The following is an 18,186-nucleotide window of genomic DNA, read 5'->3' on the forward strand; positions in this document are numbered from 1 at the left end:
AGAAAAAGAAAAAAGAAAAAAAATATCGGAGAGGGGTCAAGAAGGCCAAGGCGGATGCAAGATACTGGAGATGTAGACAAAACTTATCCAAATGAACTGGAACTTTTGGAAAAATTCCCCGTGAAGGAGGACTGCTTCTTCTCTACATTGTTAAGAATTTTGGACATCACCTGTAAGGAGAGAGGTTAGCGGAGACCAAGGAGAAAGGCGGTGTTGAAAGCAGTCTCCGAGATGGTGGTAAAGACTTGTATTCAGGAGAAGCAGAAATCGGATCCTACCAAACTTATTTTTTTGGAGAAATTACACCAAATGTTGAATGCTACCATCGCGCATGCTTAGGAACACTGGACAACATTCAGAGTGGAAAAAGAGCTTCGGAAAGATTTGAAATGGTGGAGACAGTGGCAATGGCAGTGGCCAGTACTCAGGGGAGGCAGAGATCTGATGCATTACACCTGGAACCTTTGAAGTAACAACCCCAGAGGCAGAATGCTACCACCACACACCCTTGAGAATGTGGGACAAATGGCTGGGCGAAGAGGGTGCTCAGATTGGAGCCTGCCGAGGGATGAGGTTGAGGCCAGCAAGGCCGGGATTGGAGCCTGCCGTGAGGCAAGGCCGGTGCTGGAGCCTCCGAGACCGAGATTGGAGCCTGGCGAGGGGTTAGGCTGGTGCTGGGGCCAGTGAGGCCAGGATCGGAGCCTGCCGTGAGGCAAGGCCGGTGCTGGGGCCTTCGAGGCCGGGATCGGAGCCTGCCGAGAGGTTAGGCCAGTGCTGGGGCCAGCGAGACCGGCACCGGAGCCTGCTGTGAGGCAAGGCCGGTGCTGGGGCCTCCAAGGCCGGGATCGGAGCCTGCCGAGGGGTTAGGCTGGTGCTGAGGCCAATGACTGACATCGAAGAAGCCTGCTGTGAGTCAAGGTCACTCCTGAGGCCTCCAAGGCCGGGATCGGAGCCTGCCTTGAGGCTAGGCCGGTGGTGGGGCCATCGAGGCCAGGATCGGAGCCAGCCGAGGGGTTAGGTCAGTTTTGGGGCCAGTGAGACCAGAATCGGGGCCTCCCATGAGGCAAGGCCGCTGCTTGAGCCAGCGAGGTCTGGATCAGTCCACCGGGTAGCCAGGCCTCTACTGGGGCCGTCAAGAGTGGGATCGGTACTTGCAACGTGGCATGCACAGAGAAATATCGCAGGAAAAAAAAACAGATGCTTCCCCTAATCAGCGAAAACTAGGAGGAAAGGGGCAACAGGAAGAGTTTGAGTCATAGAAAGGGCCCTATAGTGAAGCAACTAAGGTGACCAATCAGAGGGTATGGAATAGGGGAGGATGGAGCCTCTTTAAAATGCAGGAGGTACATAAACAAATGTATCAAAGTTAATCACCAAACAAGCATGGGATCGAGGGAGGGGGAGGGAATGGGATGGGGACTGGATGAGGGCTAATTGGATGATGTGTGCTGTATATCTTCTCAAGTCTTATATTCCAATGTGATGTATGATTACAATGCACCAATTAAAATAAATAAATAAATAAAATATATAATTATAAAAAAAGAATTAAAAAATGGGCTGGTATTATAGCTGGGAGGTAGAATGCAACTGAGCTCAATCCCCAGTACCACACATAATAATAATAATAATAATAATAATAATAATAATAACAACAACAACAACAACAACAACAACAACATCAGCAACCCTTGTGATGGATTGAGATACAAGCCTCATAATTATACCAAAAAAAAAACCTTAAACATCACTGGGGATCGCTAGGTCAATTCTATTGTCCTGCTGACTAACGGGAAATAATCCAGAATTCCCAAAAAGAAAAACAAGAAAAGTAGTTACAGCCAGAGAGGAGCCTGAGGGAATGGGGGTGCTGGGCCTGGGCTTCCAGTCCTTTCCAAGTCTCCTGCCGTTGCAGCAAGCTGCAGGGGAGAAGAAGACATTCCCCCCACCCTCTGCTCTGAAGGTTCAATAATCCAGTCTATAAAATAAGCTGACACTGGACCAGAGAAAATATATTCAAATGTATTCATTTATTCAAATTTATGTGTTTATTACATGTGTGCACACAGGAGCACACAAAATAAGTGTGAAGGGAGGTCCCCGAGGAGTGAAGCTTACAGGCCATTTTGGCGGGTGGGGAGCAGCGGGGCCTGGGGGGTGAGGGGAGGAGGCACGGCACAGAGGCGGTCCCCTTCTGCATCTGAAGTTTCTCTGGGTAAAAGCTGCCTGGAGGAAGGCTGAGTGACGGCCTGCGACTGTGGTGACTCCCCAGCTCCTGTGGCAGTTAACCTTCCCTAGATGCTGAGATCAAGGTGCGTAGGGGGTACTTAGAGCAATTTTGCGGCCCTTGAGGGACAGGGGGCTTCAGAGAAAACCCCTCCCTGCACTTACAGCCAAGAGAGGCATGACCGGGTGCTCTGAGCTGAAGAAGAACCAAGGTCCGCCTGACCACCCCACGCGCCAAAGCGCTGTACTTCGGGTATCATTTTCTAATTCCTAACCATGCCTTGTTAGGTGTGTTGCTAGCTTATCAGAGACAGTTAGGCCACCATAAAGAAACAAGTTGAGCCGGGCCTGGTACCATATCCTGAAATCCCAGTACTTGGGAAGCTGAGACAGAAGGATCTCAGGTTCATTTGAGCCCAGCTTCAATAATTTTTTTTTTTCCAGGACTGGGGATTCAACTCAGGGGCATTCTACCTCTGAGCTACACCCCCCAGCCCTACTTTGGGTTTTGTTTTTATTTTTTGTTTTTTTGTTTTTGCAGTACTGAGGATAAAACCCAGGGGCATTCGACCTCCAAGATACACCCCCAGCCCTATTTTTTATCCTTTATTTTGAAATAGGGTCTCACTGAGTTGCAAAGGGCCTCACTACGTAATAGCTGAGGCTGTTCACAAACCACGATCCTCCTGTCTAAGCTTCCCAAATGCTGGGATTACAAACATGCGCAACCACGCCCGACTATTTTTTTATTTTGAAACAGGGTCTCAATGAGCTGCAAAGGACCTCAATATATAGCTGAGGCTGGCTGCAAACTACGATCCTCCTGTCTCAGCCTCCCAAATGCTGGGATTGCAAGCATGCACCACCACACCGGGGCTTCATTCAGCTTCAGTAATTTAGAGGGAATATATATATATATATATATATATATATATATATATATATATATATATATAAGCTGGTGATGTCGCTCAGAGGTAAAGGTAGAGGTCCCTGGGCTCAATCCCCAGTACAATTAATAAAGTATAACAAAAGTTCAAGGAAACACATTATTTCACTTAGCCACCCCCACAGAAGCACCATGTGTGAAAACAGTAAGCTCACAGTGACCCACCATGAGCAGTATTGATTCCGCTCACCAGTCTGCGTTTGGCTGGCTGCTCTGATCCGATCTGGGCTGGGAAGAACTCACCTGCACCTCTGTGTTCAGCCGAGGGCCAGCTCGGCAGCCCTACTGACTGTGGCCACATGTGCGGGGCCTGGGCAGGGACAACTGGGGTCTTGGCTCTGTTCCTACCACGCCCTGGCCCTCCAGCAAGCCAGCCCAGACACATCCTGAGCTGCTGCAGAGTTGCAGGAGAGCGCCGAGGCGGGCGAGGGCCCCTGTGCCTGGGTTGGAACAGGGCACACTCCCCTCCTCTCCGTCCTAGCAAAGGAAGTCGCAGCACAGCCTCGTTTAAGAGTTTGGGGACAAGGGCTCCAGCCCTAGCTTCAAGAGGGGGTGAATGCATGGAGGCCCGGAGGACCAGGGTCGCTTCTGCAGTCAGCCCCCTCTCTGTGGTACCCCTGGGCTAGCTGAGAGCCCCAGGGGCCCTCGTGGTCTGCCTGACCTTGCACGGGGGGGCCTCAGGGGTATTTTGGTGAGAACCTGAACCCGGACACTGATGCACAAGTTCTCCACACCCTCTGCTCCCTGCCACTGGCAAGCGATGGGCTACCTGGCCCCTTACCAGGATCCTCGGGAGGCCAGCGAGGACCCCATCCCAGCCGTGCCGCTCACGACGGGACCCGAGGCCACTGGCTTCCCTGGACCTCAGTGTCTCTCCTGCCTGTAGGAGGGAGGCCGGGGGGACGGCGAGCCCACCAGCGGGCTCCTGCATCCCCTCTGCTGGGACCTCATCACTTCCCAGAGTGCAGCTCACACGCAGAGCGCTCTCCAAGCCCACGCGGAGAGCAAGGCTTTCACGGGAAATGTGTGAACACGGAACAGAGGCAGCGGGGAGCGGGCAGCCGGCACAGCACCGCAGCAGCAGCCTGGTGAGTACCCGCCGCCCTCCCGGGGGCGGCCAGGCCACTCGGGGAGGGAGAGGGACCACTCACTGGGCAGAGAAGGGTGGCCCGTGGCATGTCTTGGGGCAGGATGGCTCCCAGGGCCTCCATGGGCAGTGACCTCCAGTTCGGGGCCAGGTGGAGGTACAGGAGGGACACCTGTCTTTTCTGCTCAGGGCTAGTGGTTGGAATGGCTCAGGTGTCCCCCAGAGACCCCAGGCCCCAACTGTCCTCCTGGGGAAATATCAGCCCCGGCCCTGCTCGGCCCAGGCTGGCCAGAGCGGTGACTCAACCCAGAATCTGCCCCTTCTCCCAGAGAAAGAGGAGAGCCCGGGCTAGGAAGGGGCTTCCGGGAGAATGCTGTCTCACCTTATTTGTAGATGGAAGAGCCGAGTCCAGGGAGGGGAAGGGGCTGTCCTGTCACGGGGCCTCGGGAGGATGGGGGTCACATTGTGGAGGGATCCATCTAGCAGCGTCCAGGCTTGTGTGATGTGGGAGCTTGGCAGGGGCTGGCCCCGTGCAGGCGGTGGCAGGTAACAAGGGCGCCGTGACCTCCCTCCCTTGCCCACGACGCCCCTGCTCCTCCTCGGGCAGCTAACAGTAGCATCTGCCCCCTCGGAGGCTGGGTAAAGGGGAAGGGGAGGGCATTCACCTGGAAGGCTGGCTCATCTCTGCAGGGTGTGTCATGGCTTCCACAGAGATGCCCGTCTCTGAGGGGCTCTCCTGCATACCCCCAAAACACTTGCTCAACTCAGGACTCCAATTTGCAGATCCAATGTATAGAGCCCTCGGGTAAATTTCTCCCAGCAGCCTCCGTAAAGCCAACCTCTCTGCTCTGTCCTAAGCTGGACAAGGATGAACTGCCTCCTCCCGCCCAGCACTCAATTCATTCTGAAGTTCTCTCCCCAAATCTGCTCTTAGCTCCCCCCATCCCGAGCCCGGCGTTCCCTAGAAACTCCAGTGGCAGCGTCTCTAGCGAAGCCCCCAGCCTTCGAGGCCCACAGCCCGACCCACCCACCCACCTCGCTGCAACTGCGACCCTCAACGCACCAGCCTGCAAAATGGGCTGCATCGCGCCCCCTCCCAGGGCTGTGGGAGGGTCTGTATGAGAGCTCTTTATAAACTGTAAAGCGCTGAGCACACTTGCTACTGCTGCTCCTTGGGCCTCTGCTGGCGAGCCTGTGATGGGCCCGTGGCTTCTCTGCAACAGGCAGCTGTTCCCCTGATGGGTACCCTGTAAGCCCCAGAGGCGGGGCGCTGTGACTCTGCCTCCTCTCCATCTTCGGCCACGGCGGCCTGAGTGCAGGGGTCCCGGTGCCTTCCCGGCTAGCAGGAAGAAAAGCATTCTCTTTCTGGGCCATGCAGAGATCAGCCACTCGCGCTGCAGGGGCTGGGACAGAGGGGAGCTTCTGAATCGGGAACGGGGTGACACTTCTGTGCGCGCGCGTGATTGCGGCTTAGCCTGCTCTGTGGCACAGGGCCTATTTTTGTAGCGTTTTCTCTACTCCTGAGGATCACAGGGTCTTGGTTTTTCCGCGAATTTCTCATCACCAGCTGGGGAGAGAGGTTGTTAATTATACACACATTCACCCAGTGGGATCCGAGGAACCTTCCAGACTCCAGGGAATGTTCACAAAGGCACCACGCTCCGCGGTGGGGCTCAGTTACAGCTTTCAGCTCTCCCTGGTGAAATGTCAAGTATATGGGCAGAGTGACGAGGTTTTCTTTGGGGGGGGGGGGGTTTGAAGAGGGTCGGTACTAGGGATTGAACCCAGGGGTTTTCTACCTCTGAGCTACACCCCTAGTCCTTTTTATTTTTTATTTTGAGACAGGGTTTTGCTAAGTTGCCGAGGCTAGCCTCGAACCTGTGATCCTCCTGTTTCAGCCTCCAAAGTACTAGGATTACCAAGTCCAGCTTGTGGTGGGGTTTTTGCTGACTTAAGTCTGTTCTATTAAAGATTTTGTCCCTTTATTCTATCATGACATCTGTTCTGTCTCACTGGTGTTAAAATCCTCTTTCCAGACAAGGGTAGGGTTTCTTGAATCAGGTTTCTAAACCTACTTGTAGAAGTGCAAAGTCACCTGCTCACTCAGCCAGCCTGCTGAGTCCTCATCTGATGGTATGTGAAAGCTCAGCATTTTTAAAATTTTTTTATTGGTGCACTGTAGTCATACATCTTAATGGGATAAAAGATGGTGGAGGCATACGTGCACACATCACCCAATCAGCCCTTCCCAATTCCCGCCCCATTCCCTCCCCCTCCCTCCTTCCCATGCTTGGCTTAGTGGTTGACTTTGATAAGTTTGTTTAAGTACATCATGTGCTTTACAGAGTTTCCCTCTCCCCCTCCCATCCCTCAGTTAGGTCACCTTATTTGCTTCTCTATAGGATCCCCTTCGTCATCTAAAGTTCCTCCTGTGACCTCTTTCTCCCTAGCTTTAGAACTCCGAATCCACATGCGAGCACAGGTCCCCTCAGTCAGCAAAGCCAGGACCCAGGCCAGGAGGGTAGGAATTCCCTAAAGGCGGTACCACTCCGACTGGGAGGTGGGAGTCTACAACCCTCCCAGAGCTCCTGCTGGGGTGCTGTGTGGCCATGGGGGGTGAGGAGTCACACACTTACCCTCTCTGCACAGCTAATAGCCCATGCCTTCTCTCCTCTCTCTCTCTCTCTCTCTCTCTCTCTCTCTCTCTCTCTCTCTCTCTCTCTCCCCCCTCTCTCTCCCTCTTTCCTCTCTCCTCTCTCCCTCTCCTCTTCTCTCCTTTCTCATCTCTCTTCCCCTCTCCTCCCTTCCCCTTCCCCCTCCCTCCCACCTTATGAGATAAGGGCTGTCACACCTCTGGAGTCCAGAGGGCTGCTGCTCTCATGCTCAAGGACACTCAACGGGCAGGTTTGTTGCTCAAAAGCTGCCCAGTCTCCCCTGATGTGTCTGGAGGGAGGGAACAGGCCACACGCTGGCTGGGGAAGAAGAAACAGTTGGAAGGGAGAGAGTGAAAGGTGTGTGAGGTGGGGAAGGAGAGCCAGCTCTGAGAATGCCATTTGGGGTCCCCCTGGGCACCATGGGGTGCTTCTTGCCCCTCCCCACCTCTCTCCTCAAGCAGTGGCTCCTCTAGCTTGCAGGACCCCAGAGCGCGACATCCAGCCTTACCCACCTTTTAACTCGCCCAGCACCTGAGCCTGGTGCTCAGAGTAAACACTCAGTAATTGTTGGCCTGAAGCGCCAATTTCTCCTGCTCCTCCTTCTAGATTCCAGATTCATCAAGGGCACAGGCTCTGTGTTGCCCCCTTTCTTTTTAATTATTTTTTTCTTTTTTGGAGGATGTAACAGTCAGGAGATGCCAGGTTATGCTGTTGTAACAAGCATCCTAGTGGCCTGAGACAACAAAGATAGATCTCATTCTCATATTCCTGGTCCCCGGACGCTCTGTTTACTTGGGGACCCAGGCGGATAGAGCGGCCTTTGTGTGGGATAGTTCTTGTTGCTGTGACAAAGGGGGAGGAAGTTCTGCAGTGTCCTGCACGGTCCATAAACACTCCACTCGGAAGCCATGCGTTCCCTTCCGTCACACTGAACCAAGACAGACCATGGGGCTGCAGCCACCTCTAAGAAACTAATCACCAAAGGATCATTGTGAAGATAAGAAACAATACCTTAGAAGTGCTTGGGGAAAGACTATGGAGGTAGCCAGGCATGGCAGCATACACCTGCAATCCCAGTACTGGAGAGGCTGAGGCAGGAGGATCAGGGGTTCGAGGCCAGCACTAGCAGTTTAGTGAGACTCTCAGCAACTTAGTGAGACCCTGTTTCAAAATTAAAATATAGCTCAGAGGTAGAACAAGCCTGAATTCAATCCCCAGTGCCAGAGAAAGAGAGAGTAAAGAGGTGACCATCTTGTCCTCGTGTCTTATAGTAAACTAGGCAGGCCGGGTTCAAACCCTGTCCCGTACCTGAGAGTCGTGCCCTCAACTGCTGAACCCTTCACCCACACAGGCCATCAAGAAGGGCACCTATGTTAAATGTCCGTGTATAATCCAGCAGGCTCGTCCTTGTGTATCCTGGTGAACTCATCTCCTGACACCTGGCCAGTGGCTGGTTTTTTTTCTCTGGTGTTCCCCTAGGGCAGCCACACCTGTGGTTTCCCTTCTCTCTGTTTATGTTGGTTACATTTATAACCGTTGCTTGGGTGGTCAAAGAGAAAGGCTTCAACGGCAGGAGATGCCCTAGGGTAACTGTCTGCACCAGTTCAACAGATGTGGACTGAGAAGCAGAAAGAGGAGGGTGAATCCTGCCCTGGGGAGAAGAAAATGCCACGGCCGTGCGGTGCATGCATGAAGCTGTGTGTTCTAGAGAAGGCCGCCTGGCCTCTCTGGAGAAGGAGGATGTTTAAAAATCTGCCCCTTCAAAAGGTTCCGCTTGGGCTGGGGGTGCCGCTGGGTGGTGGAGCATTTTGCCTCACATGTGGGGGACACTTGGTTTGCTACTGATCACTGCAGAAAAAAAGAGGGGAAAAAAAGTCTCTTCCATGTAATACAACCCAGAGATTAAGGGCTTCTGGGATCCAAGAAGCCAAGCAATGGAGGCTCGGGTTTACCCACCAGCCGGCCCTTGGTCTGGGACCTACTTCAGCCCCCAGAGCTTCAGCATCCCCAGCTCTGACCAGCAGCATCCACGTGGGGCTATACTGTGAGCAAGAGATGGTCGACACGTTGTTTATAAACCAGAAAGCCCTGTGCCAATGTGACCTCAGCCATTACCCTCATCTCCCCAGCCTTTGTTTCCCGGGCTCCCCGCGCACAATGTCCGCACCTCCCGCCAGCAACGGGGTATTCGTGGTCATCCCGCCCAGCACCTCCAGCGGCCTCCGCCCGCCTCCCGCCATTCTGCCCAAGTCCTTGTGCCAGCCTCCGGGCATCGTGCAGTTCGAGGAGCCGCCGCTGGGGGCGCAGGCGCCCAGGGCCACCCAGCCGCCAGAGCTGCGCCCAGTGGAGACATTCCTGACCGGAGAGCCCAAGGCTTTGGGGGTAAGAACAGCTCCCCTACGAGACCCGAGGTGCAGGTGCTGGGCAGGGAGGGAGTGAGCGCCCCGCACTCGGGATTGGGGAACAGATAGGGGTCAAATACTTATGAAGTGCGGGGCATGGTGATACACGCCTATAGTCCTACTACTTGGAAGGCTGAGACCAGAGGACTGCAGGTTTGAGACCATTCTCAGCTGTTTAGCGAGGCCCCTGGCAACTTAGCGAGCCCCTATTTCAAAATCAAATATAGCCGGGCGTGGTGGCGCACTCTTGTAATCCCCGCGCTTGGGAGGCGGAGACAAGAGGATCCTGCAAACTGGAAGCCAGCCGCAATGGCTTTAAGAGACCCTGTTTCCAAATAAAAAGTATAGATTAGGTCTGGGAGTGTAGCCCGGAAGTAGAAGGGCTTCCAGGAACCCCAGTACCACCAAAAAAAAAAAAAAAAAAATCAAATATAAAAGCCGGGCGTTGTGGCACACACCTGTAATCCTGGTACTTGGGAGGCTGAGACAGGAGGGTCGGACCCTGTTTCCAAATAAAAAGTATAAAATAGGTCTGAGAGTGTAGCCTGGAGGTAGAAGGGCTTCCAGGAACCCCAGTACCACCAAAAAAAAAAAAAATCAAATATAAAACCCGGGCGTTGTGGCACACACCTGCAATCCCAGTACTTGGGAGGCTGAGACAGGAGGGTCGCAGGTTCAAGGACAACTTCAGCAAGTAGTGAGATTCTTGGTAACCTAGCGAGACCCTTTTTTTAAAATAAAAATAAAATAGGACTGGAGGTGTAGATTAGAGGAAGAATGCCTCTGGGTTCAATCCCTAGTGTCACAAAAAAAAATAAATGTATAGATAAATAAAATATAAAATAGGGCGGGTGTATGACTCAGAGATAGAATGTCCCTGGGTTCAAGTGCTAGTGTCACAAAATAAACAAGAGAGAAAGAGAGATACACAGATCATGAGAACCCCAAAAACAGGATTCTAGTTCTGCATACAGAACCGCCCACTAATGGACCCTGCTGGACCTGGCAGTGGTGATCCCGCTTTGCCCAAGGAGTCACTGGGCGGGAAGGGCTGCTGGGCTGGGCAGAGGCTGGATTCAGGTATCTCCCGGATTTCTTCCCACGCCGAAATAATTTTGCATGCAGTTCTGAAATTCCAACTTTGGAATTCAATTTTCCAATTTCAAGAATTTTGCACGCAGTGCAATTCTGGAATTCCATGAAGTTCCCGAATTCAGTAGTAGCCAAAACATATATATATTTGGAAAGTGCGGTAGGACTTACCTGTCCCCACCCTTGGGAAAACCATCCTGCTTCTGGGAATGGATGGGTGGGGGGTGCTGGTAAGCCAACTCGCAAAAAAAAAAAAAAAAAAAAAAATCAAGTGGATATTTCAGCCGGTGGGAGGCAGCCGCAGCCTCCCACCACGCTGGGATGGATCAGGGACCGCGAGAGAAATGAGAACGCTGCTCAGGAAGGTGTTTACTGCAGGCTGCAGAGGTCAGGATTTGTGGTCATGATGTCACCTCAAACCAAGCAGTAGCTGGCTGGAAGTGGGGCGCGCACCTCCGGGGCAGTGGCGTGCTCTCCTCCGCGGCCGGCAGGGGGCGGCGTGGAGCCGGCCGGCCGCCTGCTGAGCTGTCCCTCCCTGCAGACCGTGCAGATTCTCATCGGCCTCATCCACCTGGGCTTCGGCAGCGTGCTGCTCATGGTCCGCCACGGCCACCTGGGGATGCTCTTCATCGAATGCGGAGTCCCCTTCTGGGGAGGAGCCTGCGTGAGTGCCGGCCATGGGGGACCACGGGGGTCCCTGCTCACCCCTGGGCTCAGCCCCTGCCAGCTGGCGGCCTAAAGCCCTTTTTTAAAACCTAAAACTAACTCCTGAGCCCAAACCCCATCATAAACCAGAACTAGAATGCAGAGTGTGGTGACATAGGAAATCCCAAGTAACCCAGCGTCTGGGAGGCTGAGACAGGAGATCACAAGTTTGTGGCCAATCTCGGCAATTTAGTGAAACCCTCAGCAATCTAACAAGACCCTGTTTCAAAATTAAAAAATAAAAATAAAAAGGGCCGGGGATGGAGGACGGCTCAGAGGTAGAATACCTTGGCATTCAATCCCCAAGGCAATTTTTATTTTATAATAAAAATACGCCAGAGCATACTGCTTCCCAGTATGGAAAGCTTAGGGGAAATAGCCAACAAAGGCTGCCAAAAAGAATGGGGGATGCGGGCCACATCCTGATACCTGTGCTCCCCAGATCCTAAGCCTCACCCTGCATCCAAACCCCAGCTGCAGAAACCCTCCCGCTCCCTAGTGGGTCCCAGCCCTCCATGAGGACCGAGCCCATTACTCCATCCACACCCCTCCAACCGGAGCGCCCCCTGCTGGAGAACCAGGGGAGTCCTCCAGTATGAAGGATGCGCTTCAGCGTTTGCAAAGTGAGCGCGGCTGGTGCACCTCCCCCGGAGGTGCAGAGGGGCTCGCACCTCCATCAGTCCATCCCCAGAGCCTCTGTGGGGTCTGAATCTTAGCGCCCCACAGTGTTATCCTGGGGTCCCTTAGCAAGTCACTGAAACTCGGGCCTCAACTTCCTCACCTAAGAAATGGGTTCCTACACCTAGCCCTGCCCACCCCACAGCTTGCTGAGAGATCAAGAGACGTTGCAGGTACAAGGTACGCGTGTGTGATACCAGTATTTGGCAGGCTGAGACGGGAGGATTGTGGTTCTCGGCCAATCTCAGCTACTTAGTGAGGTCCTCTGCAACACAGTGAGATCCTGTTTCAAAATAGGGCTGGGGGTATATCTCGGAGGTAGAACGCCCCTGGGTTCCATCCATCCCCAGCATCACAAAAACTATATATAATTTTTTTAAAAATAAGGTTGGGAGCATAACTTGGAGGTAGAATGCCCTGGGTCCCCAGAACCATGAGAGATAGAGATAGAGAGGGAGAATATGCAGGTTAGAGCCAATGACTAACCTTCAAACGTTGCACCTGATGGTGGTTGTGGTTTGCAAAGACTCTCCTCTTTGGAGAGAGAGTTGGAGAGTTTCATAAGGGGTCTGTGATGATTTAGGGGCCCCAGGCACAGCTGCCCAGGCTACCTCCAGCAAGGGCTCACACACCCCCAAAGTGGAGACCAAAGTCACTGACACACCACTGCAGGAGCAGGTGGTCGCCTGGCCGTGCCCAGGGACAAGCTCGGGCCCTCAGGGGTCCCCGGTGATTGAAATCTGGAGGAAATGTTTGACAAGCAGGAGAATAGGGTGGTGGGGGGGTCACAGCAGGAAGAAACAAAGATGTCCCTTTCTTCTCTGAGCTCCCTCCTGCCAGACCCTACCACAAAACACGTACCCCAAAGATTTTAAATATGGTGGAGGGAAATCAACCAAGTTTTCCAATCTTGGGTGACTTCGAGGTCAGGAAACCTGGCAGACCTGGGTAGCCCCAGCATTTAACCTTCCATTGGACCTCAACATCGCCGCCCTCAAGGGACTCCTAAAAGTATCTATGTCTTCATGCATCTGTTAGCTATTGACAGAGGCTCCGAAGAGTCCTCAGTTGAAAATCCCACGAGTTCCAGGATGGGAGGATAACTTGGTGTGGAAGGAAGGAGACAGGGCAGCTGGAATGTGGGCCCAGCGGGGCCTCCTTCTCTGTGTGACCCCGGGCCCATCCCTGCCCGTCTCTGGGCTCGGCTTCAATGCAACTCTGCAGCCCTGAGCGCCGGACTCTAGGCCCAGCCACCCCTGGATGTAGGGGATCTGGACATCCCCACCTGAAGCTGGAGAAGCAACTGGGCATGTCAAAACTCAACTCGGTTCCTCGCTCATTTCCCGTCCTCATCTCAGCCAAAGGACCTGCAGCTCCCCCAGGGCACACCCTCCAAAGCCAGGCCTGAACTCGCCTGCGTCCCCCACCACCACGCCAGCACCCTGGTGCGCACTGCCTGGACAGCTATCATGGCTCCGTCCTGGTCCTCTGTCCCCCTGTAATCCTGGGGCATCCCCCTCCTTGCCATGTGACCTGCCTCTGTGACCACACACACACACACACACACACACACACACACACTACCAGGCCTGCTGACTATTTGTCCCAGAACCACACAGCACCCCTGCCACTGTCTCTTGGTTAAGCCAGTCGCAGGGCCAGCCCAGATTCACCAGGTGAGGCCACTGCCCAGTGCACGCTACCAGGAGGCAGGTCCACTTGGGAGCCATCTCTGGAGTCGGCCTCTGCACCTCGCTAATCCTATGCTCAGAGAGAACATCCCTGCCCACCACCCTCAAGTAGCCCCAGGGCCCCCCCCCACTACAGCCCTCTTCAACACCCTCTGCTTTTCTTCAGAGTTATCTGCCAAGTGTCAGTGGCGCCCAATTGGAACCTAATCCCTAGCCGGGCATGGTGGCGCACGCTTCTAATCCCAGCATTTGGGAGGCTGAGACAGCAGGATCACCGTTCGCAGCCAGCCTCAGCTACTTAGTAAGGTCCTTTGCAACTCAGTGAGACCCTGTTTCAAAATAAAGACTAAAAATAGGGCTGGGGGTGTAGCTCAGAGGTAGAATGCCCCTGGGTTCCATCCCCACAAAAAGAAAAAAGAATTTAAACCCTACGAGAGAGGGAGCAGGAATCAGATCGATCTTGCCCAGCTCTGACATAGCTGCCGCCTACTAATGTTTGATGAGGAACGAATGTTCGAAAGAACGATGCCTTCCCCCCTGAGACTCTGCTTTGATGCCAATAAGAACATGGACCTTGTAAGCTGTGGCCTGCACCCCTGGACCGGGCCGCAGTGGACCTTGTAGACCTCCTGAGGCCCTTAGAGAGACCCAAGGTGCTTGGCCAGGAGGTGGCCGCCGCCCTCTCCCAGAGCCCTGTCCGGGGTCACTGCGGCGGCCTCACTGGGCCCTTTCCCCGCTGCAGTTCATCATCTCCGGATCCCTCTCGGTGGCAGCTGAGAAGCAGCACAGCCGCTGCCTGGTAAGTCTGAACAGAATGGGTGGGCCGGTGGGTGGGGCCGAGGCTGGCCCCGCCCCTCCCGTCGGCTTAACTTTTGCTTGGGGTCGCGGGAGTGCCTGGAAGGGGCAGTCCCAGTGCCCGCCGACAGGCAAAAAGCCAGGACGCACATCCAAATACTCCCAGTCCGCGGAGGGAGGGTGCAGGAGGCTGGGCCCCCTCTCTGCTCCTCTCCCGCTGTCTCCCCCTGCAGGTGAGGAGCAGCCTGGGCACCAACACCCTCAGTGCCACGGCGGCCTTCTCCGGGACGGCCATTCTGCTCATGGATTTTGGTGTCACTAACTGGGTGTGTCACGTGCCCCCTGGAACGGTAACCTTGGAGAAAGCTTCAGTCTTGCCTGGGAGGGGACGGGAAGCCAGGGTTTGCCACACCAGGATACAGCCAACCCCAATAGACCCCATAGACACCGACCCCTTGACCCTGGCCCCAAAATGGGCGTCAAGGGGACCGAGAGGCAGCCCGCGGGAGCAAATGGGGGTGTGGGGCAGGGAGCCGGCTCCAGGTGCACCTCTGGGGTGCCGCGCAGGGAGCCGGCTCCAGGTGCAGCTCCGACCCCACCTGGCGGGTGACCATGGGGGAGAGGATTCTGCCTTAACTGTGGGTGTGCCCCCAGGATGTAGGCAGGGGCTACCTGGCGGTGCTCACTATCTTCACCATCCTGGAGTTCTTCATTGCCGTCATCGCTACCCACTTCGGGTGCCAAGCCACCCGCTCCCAGGCCAACGCGGTGAGTACTCCCAGCCCAGGCCGAGCCAAACCTGGGCCTCTGGGGAAGGCTATCTGCCTCCAACCTCCTCCCGCTTCCTTCTGAGAAGCCATAGGGAGGGAGCCTCAAAAAGCGTCCAGCCCCGAGACATCAGGGGACCCAGGGATGTCGTGGCAGGTCGATGAAGATGGGACTATTCACCTCATGGCCACAGGGAGGCGCCAACACAGAGGACCAGCTGCTGTGCGGCTGCGCAGGACTAAGGCCTGGGTTTGGGGGGAGCGGCGCGAGATGAGCGCGCATGCGCTGTTTGCAGGTTTTTTTGTAGGAGTCGCTGGAATTCACGGGCCATAAAGGAGACTGGGCTTAGGAAAGAACAGTATGACTGGGACGGAAATTGAGCTGGTTCTCGGAGAAAATGATGGGTGGGAAAGACAGAAAGGAGGCAGTGAAGGCCGAGGTACCAGTTAGAGCAAAGCCTGCCCGGGCAGGACCGTGCAGACGGGGATACTGCTTGGAGTGAGGTTACTGAAGGTTGTGGGACGGGGCAGTGAGCGGAGTCCAGAGGACAATCCAGAAGATGTATGGCCCCAGCAAGACGACGAGAGCCCTCGACAAGGGCAGGAACGGGCCAGAGAGAAAACGCCGGAGCATTCGCTTCTGGGGGAATGGGATTTGGGTCCGCTTTGGGATTTTCACTGCTTTACTCCCAATGTCTGGATCGTAGTTGACTCCGGGAAGTGATTTCCTGAAATGTTTTTTGAATGGATGGCAGTTCTGAGCGTGTGGTTCATTCACACGTGAGAATCGGCGAAGGGGGCGCCGTTCTCCGCGTGCCCGCACGGGGGCACTATTGCAACGCTCCCCGAAGGCTCCAGAGCCCTCTGGGACCCTCGCTGGGTTCTTTTTCTTCGCAGTCTGTGATTTTCCTGCCAAATGCCTTCAGCTCGGACTTCAGCATCCCCAGCCCGGCAGCCTCTCCGCCCCCTGCCTATGACAATGTGGCGTATATGCCCAAAGAGTCTTCGGAGTAGCCGGCGGTGGCTCGCACAGGCTGGAGTCCAGCCCTTCCCCTCTGGCCAGCCTCTCCCCACTCCCGCCTGTGCACCCTGCCGCCCTGTCCCCTCCAAGCCCCTCCATTTGGCACTAGCCGGGACCTCCATCCCACCACTTACTCCCGTGGCTTCTTTCCTAAAAGATTCCAGTCCAATGTCAAGGACGTGCGCCCTACAGCCCCGAGTCCTGTCACCCTTCCAAGACTGCCCGGGGTGTGGCCCTGCTTTGATCTATGCTCACTGGGAAAAATCTGCCTCTCTGGGGACTCGGTTTTGAAGCCTGGCCTGGGGCGCAGGCCATGGGAAGGTCCTTAATCTCAGAACCCAGAATGGAGTGGAGCATGATCCGGACATTTCACAGAGGTGCAGAGACCAGGCCCGGGGCCACAGCAGTGGGTCTGACCTCAGGGCTCCTGGCCCCAAGACCAGTTCTGCCCTGTGCCATCCGCTGCCACATGGATGGACCTAAATTTTCCCGCCTAGAATCTGATCACCATGAGGTCCTCCCGGGCCCCCTGGACTCTCTGAAGACCTGGATCTAGGCCAAGCATTGTCCCCCACTCCCTCCATGACCCTTCATTTTCCTTATCTGCAATATGAACTGATATGACCCTGTCACTGCCCGCCTCCCACTCCTCTGCCTACCACAGTCAGCCTGGACTGGTACACAGTGAAGGTGGCCTTTCCTCCCCGGGGCTGGGGACCCTCCTGTGCCTTTCAATGTTCCCCTCCCCTCCCCCACCACCTGGGGAGTGAGGATGCCCCTGAGGGTTACCATGGGAACTGGCTGGTCTCCCAGGAACAAGGAGACACCTTCAGCCCAGTATTCACAAGCCCCTGGCATTTATGGTTTGTCTCACCCATACCACAGAGGAAAATAAACAGTGTGGCTTACACTTTGAGCTCAATGGCTTTTGCTGTTTAACCTCAGGAACAGCTAAGGGGTGTTCCAGGTTTATCTGAGGTCCTGACAAGGAGGGAGGGAGATATAAGGAAAGGAAGAGAGAGAGGGAAAGAAGGAATGTGGCCTTGGGCTAGGATCAGTGCTGTCCGTGCTCTGCTGAGTCCTGCCAGAAGAGTGTGGGCCAAGAACCACGGATCAGTGCGGAGGAATTAAAGAGCTGAGATACTTCCTCAAATGCCAACTGGAACTTGAAGAGACTGCCCGGGCCCTAGAGACACCCTATGTCCAAACAGCAGGAACCACAAAGGAGAAGTGGCTGGAGGTTGTCCCTGCAGGCAGAGTCTTGCGCCCTGTGCTGTACACAGGTCAAGCGCCAGAGAGCTTCCTCTGCTTTGGGCCAGTGGTCAGGTGTGCCGTGGAAGGGACAGCACTTCTCACCCAATGCAAACCACTTCCCCCCAGTGATCCTGTTACTACAGACAGGACTGTGCCCAGGCCAGAATCGGGTGCTGGATTGTGGTTTCTCTCTCTCCTTTCTTCTCCCTCTCCCTCTCCCTCTCCCCCCCCTCTCTCTCTCTCTCTCTCTCTCTCTCTCTCTCTCTCTCTCTCTCTCTCTCTCTCTCGTTTCTCTTCTCTCTCTTTCTCTCTCATTTCTCTTCTCTCTCATCTCTCTCTGTTTCTCTCCTCTCTCTCTTCTCTCTCTCTCCTCCCTCTCTCTCTCCTCTCTCTCTCTCTCTCGTTTCTCTTCTCTCTCTCTCCCTCCCTTTTTCTCTCCTCTCTCTCTTGTCTCTCTCTGTTTCTCTCTCCTCTCTCTTGTCTCTCTCTCTCTCTCTCTCTCTCTCTCTCTCTCTCTCTCTCTCTGGTTTCTCTTCTCTCTCTCTCTCTCTCTCTCTCTCTCTCTCTCTCATTTCTCTTCTCTCTCGTCTCTCTCTGTTTCTCTCCTCTCTCTTCTCTCTCTGTTTCTCTTCTCTCCTCTCTCTCTCTCTCTCTCTCTCTTGTTTCTCTTCTCTCTCTCCCTCCCTTTTTCTCTCCTCTCCTCTCTCTGTTTCTCTCTCCTCTCTCTGTCTCTCTCTCTGTCTCTTTCCTCTCCCTGTCTCTCTCTCTCTCTCTCTCTCTCTCTCTCTGGTTTCTCTTCTCTCTCTCTCTCCCTCCCTTTTTCTCTCCTCTCTCTCTGTTTCTCTCTCCTCTCCCTGTCTCTCTC

General features: G+C 54.6%; 1 protein-coding gene across 1 annotated transcript; it reads left to right on the forward strand.

The window, feature by feature from the left end:
• Positions 1-9,073: 9,073 nt before the first annotated feature.
• On the forward strand, positions 9,074-16,060 carry LOC308274847 (membrane-spanning 4-domains subfamily A member 15-like; the record flags this gene model as incomplete). The annotated part of the gene is made up of 6 exons (XM_080712765.1): positions 9,074-9,298; positions 10,952-11,074; positions 14,227-14,283; positions 14,513-14,605; positions 14,934-15,047; positions 15,944-16,060. The coding sequence occupies 6 exons, from the start codon at positions 9,074-9,076 to the stop codon at positions 16,058-16,060; spliced, it is 729 nt and encodes a 242-aa protein (XP_080568891.1).
• Positions 16,061-18,186: the final 2,126 nt, after the last annotated feature.

This window comes from Muscardinus avellanarius, assembly GCF_963383645.1.
Source record: "Muscardinus avellanarius genome assembly, chromosome: 1".
Classification (NCBI taxonomy): domain Eukaryota; kingdom Metazoa; phylum Chordata; class Mammalia; order Rodentia; family Gliridae; genus Muscardinus; species Muscardinus avellanarius.